The sequence below is a fragment of the Gorilla gorilla genome, chromosome 5 (assembly GCF_029281585.2).
Source record: "Gorilla gorilla gorilla isolate KB3781 chromosome 5, NHGRI_mGorGor1-v2.1_pri, whole genome shotgun sequence".
In the NCBI taxonomy this organism is placed as follows: domain Eukaryota; kingdom Metazoa; phylum Chordata; class Mammalia; order Primates; family Hominidae; genus Gorilla; species Gorilla gorilla.
The window spans coordinates 84894331-84919748 of record NC_073229.2 but is presented as its reverse complement, the minus strand read 5'-3'; the positions used below and the strand labels follow the sequence as shown (position 1 = coordinate 84919748).

The following is a 25418-nucleotide window of genomic DNA, read 5'->3' as shown; positions in this document are numbered from 1 at the left end:
GATTTTGGGCTTGCCAGCCAGTCTCCACAATCACATAAGCCAACTCCTTAAAATCAGTCAATCAATCTCTCCCTCTCTCTCTCGTTATAGACACACACACACACACACACACACACACACACACACACACACACAAATCTATTGGTTCTGTTTCTCTGGAGAACCTTGCAAACTCAGTGAAGTTTGTTAATAGCTTTATTACTAACACAAAATTAATATTACTAACAGATGAAAAAATCTGAAAGCAAGGAAAGTAATGCAAACACACCATAAAAGAAATAAATATCAAGGTAACAATGGAGAGGGTTCCAAAATCCTTAAGTAACAATTACTGGATGCCAGAAATTTTATATTTATTATGACTTAATTAAAAGAGTCACTGGTTCAATATGGCAGACTTTGTACATCTTTATTTCTCTCCCCACCCCCAAATCCCATTAAAATGAGAAGAAACAGAAGGTAAAAACCTTTAACAACAAAGTGAATAAAAAGAAGACCAAAAGCAAATGAAAGATTTAAATACAATTCTAGGAGATGAAGAGAAAACTGAACAGAAAAGATTACTAAAACAGGGCATGAAAAAGTCATAGCCTAGAGTCCAAAGGAGCTGAAGCTTAAGAAGTTGTGAACAACCTTGTCTAACAAACTTTTAGAATCTCTAAAAATGAAATGATAGATGGCATAAGTAGTGAGCTGGGCTAGACATAAGGATTAACTGAAAGCCTTAATACTTTAATACTGAGAGGTCAACCTCATCTCTTCCCCTACTTGAATACCCAGCAAGGCCTGCAACCAAGCATTGAACTCAAAGTAAGAGAAAGTATTTTCTTAACCCCGAACTTAAATTGAATGAACTGAAGGAAATAGGACAGTTACCATCTAATGATAAGGTACTTCTCACCCTGGTTCCCCAAAATAACCTCAGGCTATCTATCTAAAGCCTACTTATCCCACAGCAAAACTTGACTAGATTTCCTATTCATTGTAAATATTAACAACCAACCAAAAATAATCTGACCTTTGGGGAAAGTACGCAGTACTATGAGAAAGATCAAAATAAACAGGAAAATTAATTCAGACTATATATAAAGAGAGACTTATTCAGTTGACCCTTGAACAACATGGGTTTGAACTATGCAGTTCCACTTATACATCGATTTTCTTCTACCTCTGCCACCTGTGCGACAGCAAGACTAGCCACTAGCCCCTCTTCTTCCTCCTCCTCCACAACCTACTAAACATGAAGATGAAGATGAAGACTTTTTTAATGATCCACTTCCACTTAATGAATATTAAATACATATTCTTTTTGATGATTTTCTTCATGACATTTCTCTAGTGTACTTTATTGTAAGAATACAGTATATAATACACATAACATATAATGTACAAAATATGTGTTAATCAGCTGTTTCTGCTATCAGTAAGGCTTCCAGTCAACATAGGCTATTAGTACTTAAGTTTGGGGGAAGATAAAAGTTATATGCGAATTTCTGAATGCAAAGAATGGGGGCTCTGTGACCCTAAATCCCACATTATTCAAGAGTCTACTGTATACCCCTGTGAGAATAGACTACTACTAAAAACATGGAATAAAGAGAATACATGAAAGAATTCTTAGCAACAGTAAAATATTTGTCAAAATGAAATATTCAAAAAGGTGGAAAATATGGCAATAAGTATCTAGAAAGACATAAAGCAAAATGATGGAAAGACGCAAGAAATACGTAAAAAGCACCAGCCAACATCTGTCTTCCAGGAGTTTGCAGAGAAAACACAAGAAAAGTTCCCAGACTTGAAGAGAACACACTCCAAATTGAAAAGGCCCACCAAGTGCCCAGGGAAATAAATGAAAGGCTAATGCAGATACATCAATGCAATTTCAGAACATCAAAAGGTAAAGAGAAGATCCTAAACTGGGTTGGAGGAAAGGCAACCTAACAATGCAGCAAGCCTTATGTAAGTATCAGGCAACACAGCAGCAATATTAAATGCTAGATGGCTAAGAAACAATGAGTTAAAATTTGAAGGAAAAGTGATATTCAACTTTGGATTCTATGTAAAAGCAAATCATTACTCAAGTATGAGGGTATTAGAAAATTACCAAGGGCTTCAACAAAGAAAGACGGTATAGATAAAAAATAAAGAAGATCGAATACAGGGAAACAATAGCTCTAATCAAGGAGAGCAGTAAAGCTCAGAGACAGAAGATGTATAACCTGCCTAGAAAATGACAAACTCAGGGGGCTCTGGGAAACAGATCTCCAGGGGAAAAATGAATTCAATAGACCAATAGTAGGCTCAAAATCTTGGAAAAAGAAGTCTCTTGTAACAGCACAGAAATGCAAGTTTATACAAACACACATACAAACACACAGTCAGCAACTGTACTAGAATAAAAACTGTACTAGTCTTGGTCCAAGGTGTCTTGGTTTTTTTAGGGTTTCAGGAATAACAATGGAATAAATTTAAGCAACAGATGAAGAAACAAAAACTATCAGAGATACAGTAATGAAGACAAGATTAATTTTATTTCACATTTTAAGTTAAAAAGACAAATTAAATAGTCAATGCAAAGTACAACTAAGATATATTCAGTTTTATATTATGTCAAGCTATGGAAAGCAAAAATAAATGTAATCAAGCAGAACTAAAACAGAAAAGCCACAGAATATGCAAAATAAAGACTTCAACTGGAAAGCTCTGGCCTTGGGCCAGAAATTCCCTACTCTGGATTTTCTGAATTTATAAAGTGATACTTTAGTATTTACATTAAAAGATGTATATGTTTTAACTCTGAGTTCAATTGTTACTTTTGTTATTAAGGATGGCTGCAGCAATGACTATGGAAAAATATTTGAAAAGAACTGCACAATCTATTAGAAATGTCTAAAGCAGGGCCGGGCACAGTGGTTCATGCCTGTAATCCCAGAACTTTGAGAGGACAAGCCGCAGAATGGCTTGAGCCCAGGAGTTCAAGACCAGCCTGGGCAACATAGCAAAACCCCAACACTGCAACAAAAAAAGAAAAAGAAGAAATATCTACATAGAACAGCAGTCTATAACCCACAAAAAGCATAAGAAATAAAACAACAAGAAACAAACTGAACTAAGAGCAATTAAAGCTGCTTACATAAATGTAGTAGTTACCACTGTGCTTTTAAGCTATATTGCATATAATTTAAAGAAGCTATGAAATACATAAAGCCTACCAATAAAACTTAGGACTAAAGTGAACATAAAAAATCATTTGTATTTCTTTTTATAAAAAGAAATAACAGTTTCATGGATAATTTAGTTTGGAACAGACCTTAAAAGGTCACCTGAAGCCAGGCGCAGTGGCACATGCCTATAATCCCAGCACTTTGGGGGACTAAGGTGGGCAGCTCGCTTGAGCTCACGAGTTTGAGACCAGCCTAAGCAACACGGTAAAACCCTGTCTCTACAAAAAACACAAAAACAGGCCAGGCGTGGTGGCTCACACCTGTAATCTCAACACTTTGGGAAGCCAACGCAGGTGGATCACCTGAAGTCAGGAGTTCAAGACCAGCCTGATCAACACGGAGAAACCCCATCTCTACTAAAAATACAAAACATTAGCCAGGCATGGTGGCGGGCATGGTGGTGGGCACCTATAATCCCAGCTACTTAGGAGGCTGAGGCAGGAGAATTGCTTGAACCCGGGAGGCGGAGGTTGCAGTGAGCTGAGATAGCGTCATTGCACTACAGCCTGAGCAACAAGAGTGAAACTCTGTCTCAAAAATAATAATAATAATAATAATTAGCAGGGCGTGGCAACACACACCTGTAGTCCCAACAACTAGGCAGGCAGAGGTGGGAGGATCACTTGAGCCTGGGAAGTGGACATTGCAATGAGCTGAGATTGCACCACTGCACTCCAGCCCGGGCAACACAGTGAGACCCCCATCTCGGGAAAAAAAAAAAAAAAAAGAAAAGGTCACCTAATACAAATAACTATCTGATGCCTGAATCCCCACTGAAACACCTCAATCAAAGGGTCATAACTAGCAAAAGCAAAAATCCTATATGCCCAGCCAGGGAACCTATTATTCCACTTTGGAGAACCACAAGTTCCCCCTTTTAGCCACTTAAACTCTGCCTCCCTCTAACTGCTGCCTAAGGGACCTAGGTCTTTCCCTTTTATTCATAAAGAAGTCAAATCTCTTATCAATATGATAAATTTCCAAATATCTATGGCAGCTACTAGGTCATACTCTTTCGATCTTTTGGCATTTCCTCTTCTTCCCTAAGTTACAGCTCTAATTCTATGAAGTGTTTACCTCTCTTTTATCTTTTGCTCTCTTCAAAACATACTCCACATTCATCTGAACCTCTCCACGTAAAACTCAAAATGATATGTAATCTTAATCATCAATCTTACAGAAATTTTTATTCTTAAAGGGTATATATGTGCTTACAAGGTTCATCAGTTCATCTTGTTCAACATTTGATAAAAAGTATATACTTTGTCTTAACCAATGTATTTCCATCTCATCTGCATGGCTACACGTATTAAATTTGTATTTTTCATGTTCAACCATGATTGTCTCTGTAATAATAAGTCTCCCATCAAAGAAAAGCCCAGGACCCAGTCTTCACTGCAGAATTCTACCAAACATTTAAAGAACAAATACCAATTCTCAAACTCTTCCAGAAAATTGAAGAGGAGGGAATTCTTCCTAACCCATTCTGTGTGGCTAACATTACCCTGATACCAAAACCAGACAAAAACACAACAAAAAAAGAAAATTAGAGGCCAATATCCCTGATTAATATAAATGCAAAAATCCTAGCAAACTGAATCCAGCAGCACATTAAAAAGATCACTCACCACAATCAAGTAGCATTTATCCCAGGAATGCAAGAATGGTTTAACATATGAAATCAATAAATGTGATACATCACGTCAACAGAATGAAGAACAAAAACAGTATGATCATCTCAATAGACACAGGAAAAGCATAAGTGATAAAATTCAACATCCCTTCACAATAAAAACTCTCAACAAGTTAGGTATAAAATAAACATATCTCAACACAATAAAGGCATGACAAACCACAGTCAACATCATACTAAATGGGGGAAAGTTGAAAGTTTTTCCTCTAACATCTGAAACAAGACAAGGATGCCCATTTTCATTCGACACAGTACTGGCAGTCCTAGCCCAAGCAATTAAGCAAAAGAAAAAAATATTAAATAAAGGACATCCAAATTGGAAAGGAAGAAGTCAAACTGTACATCTGCACTGTTAGAACTTATAAACAAATTCATTAAACTTGTAGGATACAAAATAAACATACAAAAGTCAGCAGCATTTCTATATACCAAAATAAACTAGTGGGGAAAAAAAATCAAGAAAGCAATCCTACTCACCAAAAAATGTAGAACACTTTGGTATAAATTTAAGCAAGAGGTTAAAGATCTCTGCAAGGACAACTACAAAAAAACTAATAACAGAAATTAAAGAGAACACACATCAAAAAATGGAAAGACATCCAACGTTCGTGGTTAGAAGAATTAATATTGTGAAAATGACCACATTACCTACGAAAAGCAGTGTATAGATTCAATGCAATGCCTACCAAAATACCAGTAACATTATTTACAGAAATAGAAAAAAAAATCCCCAAAACCACAAAAAAAAAAAAAACACAGAACCACACAAAAAAAAAAAAAACTAGCCAACATAATCCTGAGCAAATAATAATAATAATAATAAAGCTGGAGTTATCACACTACTGGACTTCAAAATATACTACAAAGCTATGATAACCAATACAGCATGGTACTGGCCTAAGAACAGACATACACACCAATGGAACAGAAAAAGAAACCCAGAAATGAATCCACATATTTATAATCAACTGATTTTCAACAAAGGCACCAAAACAATCATTTGGGAAGGAATAATCTCTTCAACAAATGGTGCTGGGAAAACTGGATATCTATGTGCAGAAAAACGAAACTAAACCCCATCTCTCTCCATATACAAAAATCAACTCCAAATGGATTAAAGACTTAAATGTAAGATCCAAAACTAAGAAACTACTAGAAGAAAATGGGGGAAATGCTTTAGGACATTGGTCTGTGCAAAAATTTTATGGAGACCTCAAAAGCACAGGCAATAAAAGCAGAAGCAGACAATTGGGATTAGATCAAACTAAAAAGCTCTGGACAGCAAAGGAAACAATAAACAGAGTGAAGAGAAACCTATAGAATGGGAGAAAATATTTGCTACTGAGCCATCCAACAAGGGATTAATATCCAGAATATATAAGGAACTCAAACAACAACAACAAAAAAGCAATCCAATTTTTTAAATGGGCAAATAAGCTGAAAAGACATCTTTCAAAATACACATACAAATGACTAACAGGCATACAAAGAAAATGCTCAACATTACTAATCATCTGGGAAATGCCAATCAAAACTACAATGAGATATCATCTCATCCCATTTAGAATGGCTATTATCAAAAAGATAAAAAATAATAAACACTGGCAAGAATATGGAGAAAGGGGAACTCTTACACACTCTTGGAGGGAATGTAAATCAGTACTGTCATTATGGAAAACATATGGAAGTTCCTCAAAAAACTAAGAACAGAACTACCATATGATCTAGCAATCCCACCACTGGGCATAAATAGCCAAAGGAAAAGAAATCAGTATCTCTGCACCCCCATGTTTATTACAGCACTATTAACAATAGCCATAATACGAAATCGACCTAAGTGTCTACCAACAGGTGGATGAATAAGAAAATGTGGTATATATACACAATGGAATACTAACTAACCATTAAAAAAGAACAAAATTCTGCCATTATGGGAACACAGATGAGCTCTAGGACATTAGGTGAAATAAGCCTGGCACAGAAATGTAAATACCGCATGCTCTCACTCATATATAGCAGCAAAAGAGTTGAGCTCACACAAGTAGACAGTACAATAGTGATTCTAGAGTTGGGGAAGGGGAAGGAGCAGGGGGAATAGCCAAAAGTTTGTTAACAGATACAAAATCACAACTAGGCAGGGCACAGTGGCACACACCTGTAATCCCAGCACTTTGGGAGGCCAAGGCAGGCAGATCACTTGAGGTCAGGAGTTCAAGACCAGCCTGGTCAACATGGTGAAACCCTGTCTCTACCAAAAATACAAAAACTAGCTGGGCATGGTGGCAGGCCCCTGTAATCCCGGCTACTCAGGAGGCTGAGGCAAGAGAATCACTTGAACCCGGGAGGTGGAGGTTGCAGTGAGCCAAGATCGGCCACCTGCACTCCAGCCTGGATGACAGAGAAAAACTCCATCTCAAAAAGAAGGAAAAGAAAGAAAAAATTACAGCTAGATAGGAGGAATAAATTCTAGTACTCCATTAACACTACAGGGTAACGATAATTAACAATTTATTGTGCATTTCCAAACAGCTAGAAGGGCAACTTTTGAATGTTCCTAACACAAAGAAATGACAAATATTTGAGCTGATAAATATGCAAATTAACCTAATTTGATCATTACGTATTGTACACATGCATAAAAATATCACTGTACCCCACAAATATGTACAATTATGTGTCAAAAACAATTTTTTAAAACTCGATTCTCAAAAATAAGTTATTAGTGTAAAAGGTTCACTGAAGCACAGAAGCTTTAAAAAAATCAAATACTAATAATAAACAAAAACAGTCAAGACTCCAGTGAAGATATAGAATGAACTTATATGTGTAGTTGGATTCAGAGACCTAATTAACATGCACAAATAGCCCCACCAACCCCCAAGAAAGTACAAATAGGGAGTAATAAATATCTGAAAACTGAATTTCACTAGACCAGAGAGCCACTACGTTTAGTTCAATGTACTGTCTGATTGAAATGCTGTCCAAGAGAAACACAAAGCCATAAAACCCAAAACTTTTTAAACAAATCTGTGACACACTGGTACACGAAACCTTTTTTCCAGAACAAGTGCAATATAATTTTTCCAATATTACATAGATGAATTGTCTAGTGATAAAGGAGCCTCAAACTAGGTATGACTAAAGTTTAAAATTCATATGCCAAAAAAGGGACTAAATCACACTATTACTGATAGTTTTACTAATTGTAAAACTAGTCTTAACATATATTACAAGTATTACAACACTTTGCTTGAAAGCAGTGCAAGTAAAAATTCTATCGCACAACACTGCTTGATGTCATATAATATCAATGTCATTTATGATAGGAAAGCAACATGTGATGTAAGCAGGTGTTTTCTTTTACTTGAAAAAATACTCAATTACACAATATGAATCAACTCTTCCCAAATATTTGGGATACCTGTAAGAGTTCAATGACTTTTTAATTTGCTTAACCTCCAAAAACCATACTAGAGAATTTTTTTTTAATTAAGTGAATGATGATTTTGCTAGCCATAATGCAGCCTTGAAAGGACATCTTGGTTTCACTGAAGGATGCAGTAGCTACAAGTAGTAACCTACAGTAGTAGATAAGAGTGCTATTTGAATGAAAGGCTGCTCTAAACACTCATGTTTCTACAGTATGTCTGTTTTGTTGGTCTTAAAACAATGTTGAACTATACTGTAAAAACTAAAGATATCAACTTACAGCCACTGAACATTTATTTTCAATATACCATATTAAGAAATGGATTGTAAACACAAGATTGTTCCACACTTATGAATCATAGCTTAGCTGTCAATGTAAAAAGGGAACACATTTGTTTGTAAAATGAGAGATAAAATAAACATTTCTTTGTAACACTGATAATGCCAGTAAACACCATTTCAGTGATTTTGAATACACTCCTCAAGCGGTATATATAAACAGTATATTCAGTATCTCAAACCTGTTACTTGGGAAAATACTCTTTTGCTTACTCGCTAGAGGTTAAAAAAATGTATTAATGGGCACATCTAAAAACCATATGCAAACACTACAATTAGATGACGTAATACTTGACACAGTCAAAAGCGTTCAAAGAAGAAAGCTGGCTGCTTTCTCTCAAAATAAAACAATTGGCATCCCAACTTTTGTGTATCCAACAGAGCACTAAACGTAATCTTCCATGTTTCTTATTTTTATAATTTTCTAAAACTACGATTTTTTGAGACAGCTGAAATACAATCCAAATCACTATGTCAACAACAAAAATACTGGTCCGAAACCAGCCTGGTTCATCATAACAGAAAAGATGATGTAGCAATTATTTTGGTAGCTAATTTTAGCACTAAGGTTACAAAATAGCCACAATCTATAGCTTTCATTGGTCTAAGGAATACAAATAGGATTATTTCCCTGCTTAGCTTCAATGAAAACAGCTAGTAAAAGCCCACAGTGCCAGAAACAACAATCTGGGCAAGAACTATGTTGTTTTTATTTAAAAACAGCTGAAGTTATTTATAAATAGCTGAAAGTTACTGTCCACACAGGGTTTTCATCAATAATTACAATAAGATTTCCCAGGCCAAGCACAGTGGCTCACACCTGTAATCCCAGCACTCTGTGAGACAGAGGCCGGAGGATAGCTTGAGGCCAGGAGTTAGAGACCAGCCTGGGCAATATAACAAGACCCTGTCTCTACCAAAATAAATGAATAAATAAATAAATAAATCAGATTTCTTTTTTGCAATTATCTCTTAAATCTAACAAAAAGTTAAATTTTTTTTCAAAAATGTTTTCCATTTTGCTTTCAGAAAATGTGTGGGCCTTTTACTGACCCAAATATCCCAAAAGGAAAAGAACTTTGAAGAAATCAAGATAAATCCCCTGCTAGATGACACAATGAAATTTAAACAATCCTAAACAGAAAAGCCTTATTAAGTTTCCCCCACATATTTCCTTACATATCTTAAAAACATATACACTATACATATACCAATACAAACATTCTGCTACAGAATCAAAGATAAATAATTCTAGTAAACAAATTTTAATATCAGAAAATTTAGGAAGTAATTTAAGTTCCTAAATTTAAAAGTTCATTTAAAAGATAACAGAATCACAAACGAATAATAAATCGTATCTCAAAAAATTTCTATGTACTTCATAAAGGTGCTCTAAGTCTTCTATTAGCAAAAGAAATGTACAACAAAACTGAAGAGATGTTTCACATTAATAAAAACTTTTCATATCAACAGAAATCAATTTTTAAAAAAGGACAGGAAGTAGGAATACAGGTATTACTATAGGGGTGGAATTTTATAAGTAAAATAGTCTAACAAGATGACACATGTGTCAGTTCCACATCCAATATAACCACCCTTGAAGGTAATTGGAGTTCCAGCAACAACCATGTTAATATTAAATAAATGTTCTTCCTGAATTTGGACTAAACTAGGAAACAGTGAGCATACAACCAAACACTGTCAAAGATGCTTAAAAATAAAGATAATTAGAGCTACTATACTGACACAAGCACCAAAGTAAAAAACTTGAACAATGCATACATAAAACAAAATTTTAAAAGCTTTAAAACATTTAGAATACAACAACAGAACAATGTAAACCTAAGTAATAACACAACATAATATAAATAATTCAGAGATACACTATTAGCAAGCAATTCAAAAGACCTCAGTTTTAAGTTGTTAAAATGAAGCTTCCTAGTAGCCAGTGTTGAGGTCCTCAGGCGGAGTAACCTGACAAACTTAAGGGCCAACAGCAGACCACCTATTCCCAACTTTAAGTATTGCCGTATTAAATTTAAAATATACATAGAAAATGTTTTAAAAAATGAAAAATATGCTGAACAAACTGTACAGGAGAAAAAGTCTAGTCAATGAAAAACAAACCAACATCACATAAACCTGAGAACTATTTACTCAGGGGAATGGTGAGGGAAAACCTTACTGTTCCATGGGAGGCTGATTTTACCTTTACCTATAATTTTACTCACAGAATAGCTATTAGTAATTGCCACAACGTTTACAGTAATATTTTCTCTGCTTTATAAAAGAAAAACTTTTTTATACATTAACATGACAAAGTAATTTCTTATTAAGAATAGTTTAGCCTTACAGAAAATTACTATCTTCAGTCTTTCAGTTACTTCAACTACAGACCCTTTTCTGTCCAACAGAAATATAAGACACATATGTAATTTTGAATTTTCAAGTAGTCACTTTTTAAAAGGCAAAAAAAAACAAGTGACATAAATTTTAACCATAAATATCCAAAATATCACCTCAGCACATAAGCAACATAAAAAAATTGAAGAAATATTTTTTAACTTTTTTTCATACTGAGTCTTCAAAATCTAATGTGCATTTTATAGCACATCTCAATTAGGACCAGACCCATTGCAAGTGACCAGACTCATTGCAAGTGACATGTGGCTAGTGTTTACTGTCCAGGGCAGCAGAGGTATAGAGTTCTTTCTCTGGTTTTAAGATACATGTACAAAATACCAAAGGAGGTGAAATGGGAGCAAACAATGTAAATATTTCAGGGGCTGGGAGGTATGCTGAGAAAGGTCAATTCACCCATCCCCCCTGACTCCAGCAGGCCTAAGGTGACCACATGTCTCAATTTGCCAGGCAATCCCTATTTACTAAAGAGTCCCAATTTACACCTGTTGTCATGATGTAATTATTAAAGTACTCTCTGTAATTCTAGTAAGTGTCCCATACTGGATAATAAATTATATGGTCACCCTACCTATATCCATAATATCCTTGAGGATAACTCCACACTCCTTGGAAGAAAATTTAGTTTAAATTTTAATTCTGATGCCTGGAAAAGAAGCTCTAAATTCAAAGGAAATAACCCTAAATTTACTACCCTCCTCATTAAAAAAAAAAAAAAGAAAAAAAAAAAGAAAAAAGAAAAAGCTGCTGAAAATTTTTTTATTTTAAATTGCAGACTAAAAAAAAAAAAAAAAAAAAAAAAGTAAGAATTACCTGTTGAACAAGGCATCTGGAAATTGGGATCATTGCTATCCAAAACAGGCAAACAGAACTGGTTACTTGCAGATCCTAGCATAGGATCCTTATCGCTGAGCATGTTCTTCAGCGAGTCCTCTAAGACATTTTGACTTGCACTAAAATCCTCACAGACTTCATTCTCCAGGTTGGATCCTAGAAATAGGGCATCATCTAAGTGTTCAGTAGGAATTAAATGATTAAATGTATCAACTATATCCATGAAGACTTCTGTGTGTCTTTCAGCCCTATAGAAAGACAAAAAAAATACCATAAGAAATAAAGCTATCAATTGAAAATCACCTAATACCAAATTATTTTAATAGTTTTGAGTCTAAGAACACACTTAAGGTATATCTGAATTGTTGTTTAAAAAAAAAATCCTCACTTGTTTTTAGAATATACATTTGGAAATGTAGAACGAATCTTTACTAAATAATGTTTCTTCATCATGCATGTAGTATATCATTTTACCAGAAATCCTACTAAATGTTCACTCAGTTCATTATTTTTAGGAAAAAAAAACTATGTATATAGTCCATTAACTTGACACATACGAAAGAATTACATGGCTTAAAGCATAAAAACAATTGTTTTTAACCACAACCTTTTCACAAATTAAGCATCAGACACTGCTTTTACAATAAGTCCACATAAAAGAGCTAAAATCAAATATTTTAAATTTTTATCCCATAACTATTAAAACCATAAAGTAGGCTTGTTTTATTTACAAAGTATTAAAATTATTTAAAGAAAGGTAATATATATAGACAAAGGGCTTTTATTGTGGGGGAAGAGGTGGAAAATGAAAAAGAAACTATTAACCCAACAAATCAAAACTTAAAAGACTACACACGCACACAAAGATGTGCACAAACACACCTTTTTTCAAGGCCCTCTTTTAGGATAAAAACAAGATAAATGACACAAAGACAATCTACATCATGTATTTAGATTTATTTTAGTTATGTGTGGTCTATACAAGTATCAAGTTAGTCTCCCATTTGAATTGTACCTACATTGCTCAGCAAAGTCATTTCAAAGCTCTACAGGAGCCTCAATTATGAAAAGTTAAAACAATTAAGTTAAACCAGTTTGAGAGAAAACTGAATCAACATATTTTAGGGGGTGGAAAGTCAACCGAAAAAAGTTAATATTAATTTAACAAAAAAATCCCAGTGATTAACCTATAACATCCTGGGCTCCTTAATGCCAAGATTTTTGAGATTAGCTCTAAATCTAACAAAATTTCTTCAAACTAGTCTTGAATTCTCTCCCCCTATAAAAATGAGGGAAGAATTTCAGATACACGCTAACATTCACTAGTTATATATGTCATACCGTACAAAACATTTTACCAACATTTATATAATTTAAGCCCCAATAATAAACAGGGTCTATTATCATCCTTGCATTATTTAAAAAAATGCACTTGAATAATTTAAATGTCTTCCCCAAAGTCACAAAACGGAGCCAAAATTCTAGCCTGGGTTTCAAGCTCCACAGCCCATACCCATTAATAAGTGTTACCCTTTCACACTGAGCTAAGGGCTGGGATGATCTGACTCATTAAGGGCTCTTTAAAAACAATTCTCCTGCCAGGCCCAGTGGCTCATGCCTGTATTCCTAGCACTTCGGGAAGTGGGGAGATCACTAGAGCCCAGGAGTTGGAGACCAGCCTAGGCAACAAGGCGAAACCCCATCTCTACAAAAAAAATACAAAAATTAGCCAGGTGTGGTGACGTGTGCCTGTAGACCCAGTTACTCGGGCGGCTGAGTTGGGAGGATCACTTGAGCCCAGGAAGCGGAGGTTGCAGCGAAATCAACCCACTGCACTCCAGCCTGGCAAAAGAGCCAGAATCTGTGTCCAAAAAAAAAAAAATCCAACAAATTAGTGACTGCCTGGGGCCACGAATAGGGAAAGGATGAACTGCAAAAGGGCAGGTGGATACCTGAGAGATGACGGAAATGTCCTAAATCTTGGTTGTGATAATGGTTTCACGAATCTGTTCATTTTTAACGAATGCATTTATTATACCTCAATTTTTTTAAAAAAATAAGCAAATTCCTCTCTCACAAAAGTTAATGTCCTTCTAAATAGAAGTTTCAGTATCTCTTCTCATTTTTTTCCATTTATTTACACTGAAATGTTAATAAAGCACTGAAAGAAAATGCTAACTACTTTACAGATTTGCTGCTTATTTTACATGCATTCTCTCAACTGACAGAAAATTGTAGCTAGCAATGCTGAAGAAAACTCAGGACAAGTTCCTTTAAGAATTCCCTACCACTATATCATCTCAGTGCCAAAGAAAGTCTCAATTATCATACAACACCAATACTTACGCCCAATATGTTTTTAGGTGCCAAAAAAAATTTAGTATATTAAATTCTGGTAATTAAAAATAATTTATGAAAATATTCACTAAATGTTTACAAAATTAAGTAGAACTACCAATGAATTCATTTATCTGAACATACTGGAATCCAATACAGCAAGCCAAAGCCACCTCCTCTTCAGAGAGTTGCATCCCAATTAGTAATCTTTTTTCTCAGATCAATCAAAAAGAAAAAAGGCAGTTTCAGCCCTAGAAACAAATGGCTAACCTTCCTTCAAAAAACGGTATACTGAATCTACTGAAAAAGTAAATGCACTTGTTACCATAGCAACACGAGGCCAGCAAATTCTGCAAACTTCCTATGAGGTCTTCCTGTTGTACCAACTATATGCTGTGAGCTTTCAAGTGATGGAAACATTCACAACATTCAGAAGTTATGGTCACAAAGCTCAAGATCACATAGCTATACTGAAGACCAGGCCATTCTAACTAGTCATCTAAAGGAGCAATTTTTTTTTGTTTTCAATAATACTGCTATTAGTGAAACCATCCTAAAACTCCTTCACTGAAAGTGGCTTCAGAGCCTGTAATATATTTCTTGAAGATCGATTTTTTTTTAAATAAAGCATATTGTAAATAAAATGGGTCAAGTTTTCCAGTACTGTTTTTAAGTCAAAACTATTATGACTTATGAAGTGTGCTTCCCCAGATTTAAACAGGCATTATCAGGAAAAAGGTTTCCACAGTCACAAGTGGAGATAGACTGAAGTTATGTTTCTTTAACGATACCGTTTATTTATTCATCAAATGTTTACTAAGCAGCTACCATTGTGTGAGACATGTTTAGTAGGCTAATGAAAATGGGCATCTTCTAAGAACATAGTAATAAAGCGTATCACATTTGTGAGTCCAAAGAAGACAATTTCCACAGGACAAATCACAATCCTAGTGTTTCATGGGACACGTTTTAAGGAAAATTGTTATAAATGAGTCAGAATAATTTTTCTTACGTGGTTCCAACTGGCTCTGGAGATAATTCCAAAGAGAAAATGCCAAAAATGAACAGTATGTAGCCATCCAAAAGAACTCCCTTGAAAGTAACATTTACTGGAGGTATAATTCATTTTTAAAAATCCGTTTCAGATATAAAGTGATCAGTCTCAAAAATAAAATAGCTCTAATGCTAAACAGGCAAACAAATTAGCCAAATGTAGAAATATTTACTCACTTGTAATGGATACACTAATCTATTAAACACAATGTGGTACCCTGGATTAGATCATGGAACAGAAAAGGGACAGTAGCAAAAAAAAACTGGTAAAATCAGAATAAAGTCTGTAATTTACCATTATCATTGGTAATACACCAATAGTAATAATCTCTGTTCTGATAAAGGCACTAGCTTTATGTCAGATGTTAATAATCAGGGAAACTAGATAAGAGTATATAGAAACACTACACACCCTTTGCAACTTTTCTATAAATATAAAATTATTACAAAATAAAGTCTTAAAAAAACTAATCTAAGAATATTCTGGGATACCTAGTAATGTGGCTAACAAAGATAATCAGATCTAATTAAGGGGGAAAATTAGGAGCCAATTTAGTATCTTTGTTAATTAAACAAATTGTCTAATTTAAACAAATTCCTGTTTCTTACACTAAAATTTTACTTAAATGCTTTCCTATATTTGGCATTCTAAATTTAATAAAACATAGTAAGCCCATCTACTGGCATTCTAAATAATTAAAACATAATAAGCCTATATAGGGTGTATTTTAAATGGCTAATGATACGTGTATATCCAATTAAATCCGTATTGGTAATTTGGGAATATACATGTTAAAGTCAGAAATTGTTTCTGGGTAAATTCATGTTTACAGACAACAGAATATATGCAGCTAAGTATATAAGTGAATAATCTGCATAATTCAAAATTATTCATTTACTCATACATGTGTTAAGCATCTACTACAAAGCATTTTAAGTCTAGTGAAATGAACCCATCTGAAACTCACAATTCAAAACGAAGAACTCACAATTCAAAACGACATAAACATATAAGCAAATACAACACATATAAACATCACAACAAAATGCTAAGTGCCATATTGAAGGGCTTCACAGAGGAAGGTGAAACTCCGGAAGCTAACAAAGGCTAGGCAGGGGATGATGTGTAAGCTGGATCCTAATGGTCCAGAGGATATTCTAGGCAAAGGGAACAGCATGTCTTTATTAATGGCTGAGTTTGGTCCTGATGGACCATTTATAAAGACTCAGAATACAACTAAAAATAATTAGTACTAATTTGCCAAATAAAATTTAATCTGAGTCCAAAGATATTTCCTGCTTTAAAATATGTTTCATCTGTAATTCTCAGAGAATTATACTGAAGCCAGGTTTAGTTTATACTAACAAAACAGCCTAATTGCTTTCCAAGTGTTTCAAGTATTAATAGAATGCAAAAAGATGAGATTTAGAAAGTGTCAACAGCAAAAAAAAATTTCACTTTAGGCCGGGCGCCATGGCTCACACCTGTAATCCCAGCACTTTGGGAGGACGAGGCGGGCAGATCACCTGAGGTTAGGAGTTCGAGACCAGCCTGACCAATATGGCGAAACCCCATCTCTACTAAAAAAGATTAGCTGAGTGTGGTGGTGCATGCCTGTAATCCGAGGCTGAGGTGGGAGAATAGCTTGAACCTGGGAGGCAGAGGGTGCAGTGAGCCAAGATCGCACCACTGCACTCCAGCCTGGAAGACAAAAACAAAACTCTGTCTCGAAAAAAAAAAAATTAACACTTTACAAAAACTCACTTTAACAGCAAATTAAAATTCTCTATCCCAACTTTTTAAAAACACCTTCAAAGTAAACCTATGAATTCTAACCTATTATTTCCTAAAACACACACACACACACACACACACACACATACACACCTAACAATAAATCACTAAAGCTACCAAAGGCCAAAGAGGTTATATACTAAGATGAAGTTGTCTCTCACGTAGTCTACATTTGTGTCTGTGGGTGTGGTGTAGGGGGGTGGTGTGAGGGGAGCAAAAATATATCAGGAGACCAATATCGCTGAAGAAAAGTTATACAAGACAATAGTGATGGTGGTGGTGATGGGGGATTGGTCTACATATGATAGTAAGCGAAGGCCTCACAGCGTAACATTTGAACCAAAATCTGAAGTGAGGTAGTGATCAATGCATAAATGCCAAACAGCAATCCAGACAAAGACCCAGAAGTACAAAGGTCTTAAAAGTGGAGCACACTTGATGCCTTCAGCCCCCATACCATCGTTTAAAATAAGCAATTTCATCAGGCATGCTTACTAAAAACAAATTCCTAATAGGCAGTAGCAGAAGAACAAAACTACTACCAGTAATGATAAAACAAAACTTCTTGTGCTCAAACTTCAAGACAGGCATTGTTCTACATGCTTTATATCTATAATTCTCAATCAGAGGTGAGTATGCCCGTGCAGAGAACATTTGCCATGTCTAGAGACATTTTTGGTCATCACAACTGGAAAGGGTACTATTTGCATCTAGTAAACATACTATAATGCACTAGGACAGCCCCACACACACACAAAAAATTATCCAGCCAAAAATGTCAACAGTGCCAAGTTTAAGAAATTCTGCTCTACATTTTTTAATTCATTTAATCCTCAAAACAACCTTATATTGTTATCCTGATTATATAAAAATTGAAATAAAATGTAATTAGGATCAAAGAGTTTAAATAATTTGCCATAGTAGGTGATGGAACTAAAAGTTGTTTGGTTTTATTTGTTTGTTTGTTTGTTTGTTTAAGCTATCTCCTACAGGAAGAACAGAGCTAAAATCTTAACCCAGAAAATTTCATTTAAGAGTCAATGTGCTTACGACTACCCTATGTGTTTGTAAGGTTAAACTCACTGGATATTTACTGTGTGCAAGGCATTGTGCTAAACAAATTAAATGCATCATGCCATTTAATCCTCACAACCAAACCATTAGGCAGGTACTATCATCCCCAATTTACAAGAGAGGGGCTGAAGTTTAGCAAAGTTACACCCAATATTACAAAATAAATAAGTGACAGAGCCAGGACTCAAATCCACTCTGCATTACACTAAGGTCAGTTCTTAACTACTATGATATAACAACACTAAAGATGAATCATGGGTTATCCATCCTTCGAGGACAGAGTCAAAAATTAATAAGTGGTTAGGCCATGTGGTATGACACAATACTACAAAGTATCATTCTACAAAGCAATTCAACCTAGTCATCTACTCTACACCCCCACTTCAAATTCTGGTTCAGTTTCGTTAGTTAGAATCTATTGGCAAGACATCTTTAAAGAAAGCAAGGATCATAACTTTTCTAAATGTATCTGGTAAAAAGAAGATATCAAAGTGTCTGCTGCACAAAGACAACTAAGACCAAAGCAGACCTAAGTCCCTAGGAAAGGATCTGAAGATGTTGAAACTGGCAAACGCAGAATTACAGTAGCCAACAGTAACAAGAAAGAGTTAACTTCAAAGTTTACAACTATATTGGCATTATATCATAACTGACATTATAAGCATTAGGAATTTGAATAAACCACCAAAGTAGTGGACCTAGCTCATCATTAAAACTATGGCCTAGGGAGTAACAACCCAAGCTAACGTGTAATTGGCACACACTATATGCCAGGCCCTGTGTATCGTATGCATTATCTCATTAGTTCCTCACAGCGACCCTATAAGGTAGGTGCAATTATTAGTCCTTTCTCTTTAGAGCAAACTGAGACCCAGATAATTACATAATTTGCCCAAGGTCACATACCCAATATTCCTACATTTGAACCCATTCAGTGTGATTCCTGAGCCTACACTTTTACACTCTATAATGCACTCTACACATTAATTTTTATGCTTTTAATATATCATTAATGAAATCTTAAAAAATGCTAGAAACAAAAGTGACTCATCCTTCTTCCAAAATAAAACAGGAATATGCACTTAGCCACCCTCTACACATTAAAAAAAAAAAACAAAATGTAAGCCTCAATGCATATGAACATCATTGGAGGAAAAGCAATTTATCAGCTACAAACTTTTCCATTTATTTTCAGTCTAAAACTTTACGCTTTCATGTGCCCAGCTCATGCAAATTACAAACGAATTAAAATATTAAAGTTCAGCCTTTCTGTTTAATCTACCACGCTCTTCGAAACTAATAAAGTTAGATTATGCCAACAGGTTAAAACTTCTGGAAATATCTTAAAATTTTTACTGAACTATTTCTCTATATCCACTCTTCACTGTATAATAGTCATAAAATTTTAAAATACCATTAAAAATGGTCTAAATTAAGCACATTGTGCAGGACAATAATTGTCAAGTCCACACATACAGCAATTCCTCATAAAACTCTTGATATTTTCCCCTTTAACTCTAATACACTGATTAACATCAGATGTCAATGAATCTTGTTTCCCAGACTATAATATCTTTACTGAGAATAGAAACAGCCTCAGGGTCTCATGTATGTTTAATCACATCAATACTCTCAATATCTTTCCATGTGTAATCAAAGGGCAACAATTAAAGAATATTTTTTGACTGTGTTCTCAAAAATGCAACAGTATCATAAATGTCTAACAGTTTGCCAAGCAATTTTTATAGTTGAAAAAGTGTCTATCCTTCTGAAAAGATACTCCAGAATTCTGAGAGAGTGCTCCAAGAAGAAATAAGAGAAACAGAGCCCAAGATGTACTTTTCCAGAAAAGAAAAAAATCCAGCAGCCACTTGTCAGAAAGAATTCTTGAAATGTGGATGAATAAAAACTATTAGAAATCAGCACCCTAAGAATCCTGAACTCCTTGACACTGTGGGGTGAAATATGTATTGGTAATACACAAACCTAAATGTTGACCAAAAACTCTCATTATCTCACTAAAAAACAGAAAAGTTATTATCTCCAGAAAAAACATATGTAAAAAGGATTTTATGAGAAATTTAAATGGATCTTAAGAAGGCAAAATGTATCAAAAAAGCAAACACCATCCCACCATGTCAAGGAAGATAAACATCATCTATTTCAGTAACTGAAACACAGAATTGTGTGTATAATTTTCATTCACCAGTTTTTCCAAGTAGGCCTTATACTATGAAAAAAATCTAAGCTCTTGATTTTGCAATACTCCAAATTGTCACTTGCTGCCTCCCAACTTTTATAAGTAATACATTACATAAGTCAAAGACTGTCAACTTTCCTAGTGGATTCCAATACTCAATAAAATTTAAATTTTAATAACATAGTTTGAAATGATTAAACACAAATTCCTTTCGATTTTTCTATCTTGAAATGTGCATCTGACCAAACCAATTTTTTACCTACATTTACATAGACCACTTCTCAGAGGTGACTTTTCTGATTATGCAACATATAAGTATACCATAAGATCAACATGATAAAGTTATCTGAAGTCTATCCCAACATGAGAGAATGCATAATTCACGTGTATGCAAAAGCAGTAAAATAAACTACATTTTTCTATTCTTCAATAAATGAACCTACAAAAAATGTAAATAAGAGGCAAACTTTGGTCCCATCACTGGCTCATTTTTATCATTTTGACAAATTACCGAGTACAGCTATCTGAAAAAGCTTAAAATCTAAAGTTGTAATCTTTTTACATAAAAGTAGCCCGTTTGAGGACTGATTATGTGGCTCAATCAGAGGAATCATCACTCCTAAAAGTCTGCCACTAAACTCTGCTACTATCACCAGAAAATGAAGTATGTATTGTAAAATAATAATAACAGTGATAATGACAATGATGATGATGAAGGAAAGAATCATTATGGTAATATACAGCCAGTAAACAGATGAATGAAGAGAAAAATTAGTGGGGAAAAGGTCTAAGTGATAACTAAAGTTTAAAATTACTATTTAAAATAACAATAATCTTTACACAACACCTTTTTGTGCTGTGGAAGGGAGCTATAAAATCAAAAACATAAGTATGCTACAATAGAAAAGTTTCTGGTGCTTTGACTCAACATGTCGCTCTATCACAAACATACATCTTTTTCTACAAATATTTTCACAGTTCCAAACACTTCATTCAGGAATCGAAAAATGAATAATGGAGGCGTAGTTTTGTTAGGTCTTAAACAATCATTTTGACAAAGGGAAGACAAGTTCGACCCCAAAATAGTAACTAAATACAACAACGTACTGTTTACTCCCTATAGAGTTTACTGCATTGGTTTTTAAATTTAGCTTAAAATAAGATAGTAAAGTTAGTATTTAGAGAAGCCTCAATAATCGATTATTCTTTTTAAATTAAATATCTCTACATGTAATGCAGATTAGGACTAGAATATTAAAGCAGTGTTGCCACTTAACATTAATCCATGAACATATTCTACGCGTGACTACTGGAAAGCACTAATAACCACCCCAATCTAAAGTCTCTAGGAATTGGCATTTAAAAGCCCAAAGATGGAAAAAGGTCACCTAACCCGGCAACACATCCTGAGGGAAAGGAGGGACACAGGACTCCGTGCGCGATATCAACATTCTCTTCCTTTCTACTCTCCGCACCGCCCCCGCCCCCCGTGTCAGGTGATCAGTTATTTAGCACCATTAACACGTACGTATCGACAAGTGGTTCATTAAATTACATGTATTATCGGAAGGCAAGAGTCTAGGCTTCTCATTTCAAACTAAGCAAAAGGAGTCCACAGTTTGAGTCCCGGGCACAAAAGCGCGCGGTAACTGGAGGATAAATGGAACAGCAACTCTCATCTCCAAAAAGCAGCAGCAGGGAGCAGCCTAGCAGCCAGGGCCAGTCCCAGTTTCCCGAAACCAAGGCCCAAAGCTCCATGCTGGGGCTCCCTGAGAGGGAAGAGGCCCCAAGGGCCGGATCCGGGGGCCTGCGAGACGGGCCTTCCAGGCAGCGCCCGCCGTGCCTCGGGCCTGCGCGCCCGCGCCTCAGCGGCGGCGAGGCGCCCTCACGGCAGACGGCTGGGTACCAGTGGTCGGGAGAGAGGCCGTGGTCCCGACCCTCCGCCTGGCGACCGCGTCGCTGCGACTCCCTCCCCAGCCCGCGGTCCAAATGGTCCACAGGCGGCAGAGGCGCGGCCCAGGTAGGCCGAGGACGTTGCGCAAGAGGCCCGAGAGGCGATCTCTCGGCTGCGCGGGAGAAAAGCGCGGAGAGTCCGCCGCGGGAGGGGCGGAGAGGCCCGCGGAGGCGCTGTGCGTGTGGAAGGGGATGGGGGAGGGGAGGATTGCCCGTCTCCCTGGCCGCGGCCACAGCCGCAACTCACCCAGCTCCGCCAGACGAGCGCTACCACTGGCAGCAAGAGGAAGATGGTGGACGCTGCCGCCGCCGAAGAGGAGGAGGAGGGGGCCCGGTGGGTGCCGCGGAGAGGGGGTACGCGCAGGACGTCGGCGTCGCTGCCACAGCCTCTTTTCCTCCTGGGACCAAATGGCTGCTGCTGACGACACTATTCTTGGCTTCCGCGCCGCCCTCCTAATCCTCGTTGCAGCCGCCGCCGCCCTGAGCCCGAAGGTCGCTTGCCGCGTGGGGACCGTGCGACGGCGCGAGACCCCGCAGCCATCGGCGTGCGGCGGCGGCGCGGGAGCTGGAGAGGGACCGTGTCACGTGACCCCACTGTTTACCGTTCCGGGGGCCGCGGCCTGCGTCGCTGCCGCGCCTGCGCGCTTTAGGGCCTCGAGCGCCGCGCCTCCGTGGGCCCCGGGCTGCAGCGCTTCCCGGCGTTGCCGCGCCCCTCCCTGTCTTCGGAGGACGCGGCACCGCCTGCGGGCTTCTAGCTCACACCTCCGGGCCGCCGGGAGGGGCGAATCAGAGGAGTGCTTTTTCTCGACCGTAATAAGCACTAAGGCTTCACAGTTAATATAATATTGATGCGCAGCTCCCCAACCCCAGGTACTTTTTATTAATTGACTGTGAGTTCAAGAATGGTAGAATAGGATGGAGTAGATGAGCCCTCTGCCCACATATCTGTGCTGGCTCGGCACAGCAGCCTTACCATTAACTACCTCCGTTACACTCACCCTACATGGCTGATCTACCTCAGGACTCAAATTGCTACCTCCAAGAAACATTCTTGGTATCCAGTAAGCAGTCTTCAGAATATGGTCCCAGGTTTCCCTGAGGGGTCGCCAAGACCTTTCAGAAGAGCCTCCATTCCTTTGCCAGGAGCATGTGTCTAAGGCCAAATTTTCTTCCCACCCTTCAACCAAAACAGCACATAGCAGCTGATTCAATGCAGAAACAGATAAGAGAATCCAGCCATCTTCTATTAAGCCAGACACTGAGGAAATTTGCAGAAATTTTAGATATCACCCTTTTATTAATCTGGAAAATATACTTTTCATAAATACATTATTTGTGGTAACAAATATTGTGTAGAGTCCAGAGACAAAAAAAGTTTGAGACCCACTGGTCTGCTTCCACAGACACTTGAGCTAACCCCTATCTCAGCCCTTAATAAGCACCGTGAAGTAATTGTTGCTTGTCAGTCACTCCAACCAAAAGGAGCTACTTAGGGACAGGGTTTGTGGCTTTTATCTACAGGGACTATTACAGTATTCAGCCAGTACCTGCTGAGCACCTTACTGTGTGGTCTGCACTGTTCTAAAACCTTTACAGTACTTGTTGATTTAAGCTTTAGACCAACCGCAGCCCACATTGTAAGATTAGTGCAGGGTGGAAGAATAAGTCACAGGCATGTGGTGAAGATCTGTTCTTTCCTCTCTCTAGTCTTCTGATATTTTAAGCACTCTTAATAGCAAATGCTCTTCTACAAAGGAAGTTTGGGTTGTCCTGATTCCACTGGATTCTTAGAGTTTCACTCCCTGTCTTGACTAATCAATCCCTCAAGACTTTGTTTTACAATCTTTTTGTAATGTGTTTTTGAGAAAGGAAAATAGAAATGAGTAATTTTTTTTTAATTCTCACTTGGGATGTCTGGGATGAATTATAAAAATAAGCCTAATGTTATCCTTACTCTTCTGGTGGATCTCAGTGAGACGTTTTAAAAGGGCGTTCGGAAAGAGTAAAATTATTGTTATAAACAAAATCCAACCCCGAAGGAATTCAACAGAGTAGAACTTGATGAGGGAGACCACTAGCTGGAAAATCCCTTAGAAGGGCTGAGGAAAACTTACCTTCTCAGAGAAGTTTTAATAAATTTAAGATAAAACAAAATGGAGATTAAAAGAAAATGTAAGAATCATAAGACTGTCACATTTACAAAGCAAGGATTTCTGATCCTAAAAAAGTCAACAAGCTTGCCATAGGCATGATGTTTTGATTCTGTTATTTTGAACCAGCCAAGTGCCCAGATTCACATTTGTCCACTAATGGTCTTTGCTTTTTGCTTCCAGATGTAAACACGAACTGTTTATCTTATACCCAATTCATAGAAAGGTTAGTAGAAGAAAGAACCAGCATAATAATACTGGCAACAGCTATAACTGCACACAGGACTTATTGGAAGATCAGATTGTATCAGTAACATTGAAAACTCCAAATTAACTTGGGAAAATTAAATTTGGTAGGAAAACAAGACAGAGTAATTGATAATGACTAAAACTGACAGTGTATTTGTATTTAACTAAAAAATTATCAAAGAAGGAAAAGTGATAAAATTTGGATCTTGCAAAACATTGAACCAAGAAAACTGAGCCTGGCAGAGATTAAGACCATGGAAGACAGTACACAATGTAGATGCAAAAGTCAATTTTGATATGAAAAATGCTTGTCATCACTGAAACATTGGTCCCTACAGTATCAGTAAACTAAATATGGAAAAAAAAATTGGAAGAATTAACCACTATGAGCAGAAAGTCAATAAAAATATTAAATTTATTTAATGAAGTTTTTTCTGGCAAACACTTTGTAGACATGTACTTTCGTGTTAATTTAGAATAGATTTAAATGTTTGTATGCTTAAACACAGAATCAAAACAGTGGGGTCAAAAGATCTCAAACTCAGCCGGGTGCGGTGGCTCACGCCTGTAATCCCAGCACTTTGAGAGGCCAAGGCGGGTGGATCACCTGAGGTCAGGAGTTTGAGACCAGCCTGGCCAACATAGTGAAACGCCGTCTCTACTAAAA

General features: G+C 36.6%; 1 protein-coding gene across 6 annotated transcripts in view; it reads right to left on the bottom strand.

The window, feature by feature from the left end:
- Positions 1-23125, bottom strand: part of PHF3 (PHD finger protein 3) — a 79074-nt gene extending 55949 nt beyond the window's left edge. For 2 of the 6 annotated variants that reach the window (XM_063707691.1, XM_063707692.1), the window contains exons 1-2: positions 22600-22946; positions 11920-12096 (exon numbers count right to left, since the gene is read on the bottom strand). In XM_063707691.1, the coding sequence (XP_063563761.1) occupies positions 11920-11952 (33 nt within the window). In that variant the 5' untranslated portion in view covers positions 11953-12096; positions 22600-22946. Of the gene's footprint in view, positions 1-11919; positions 12189-22599 lie in introns of those variants that run through there. The other 4 variants (XM_031011884.3, XM_055391313.2, XM_004044255.5 and 1 more) reach the window with 4 other exon arrangements.
- Between the last annotated feature and the right edge of the window lie 2293 nt (positions 23126-25418).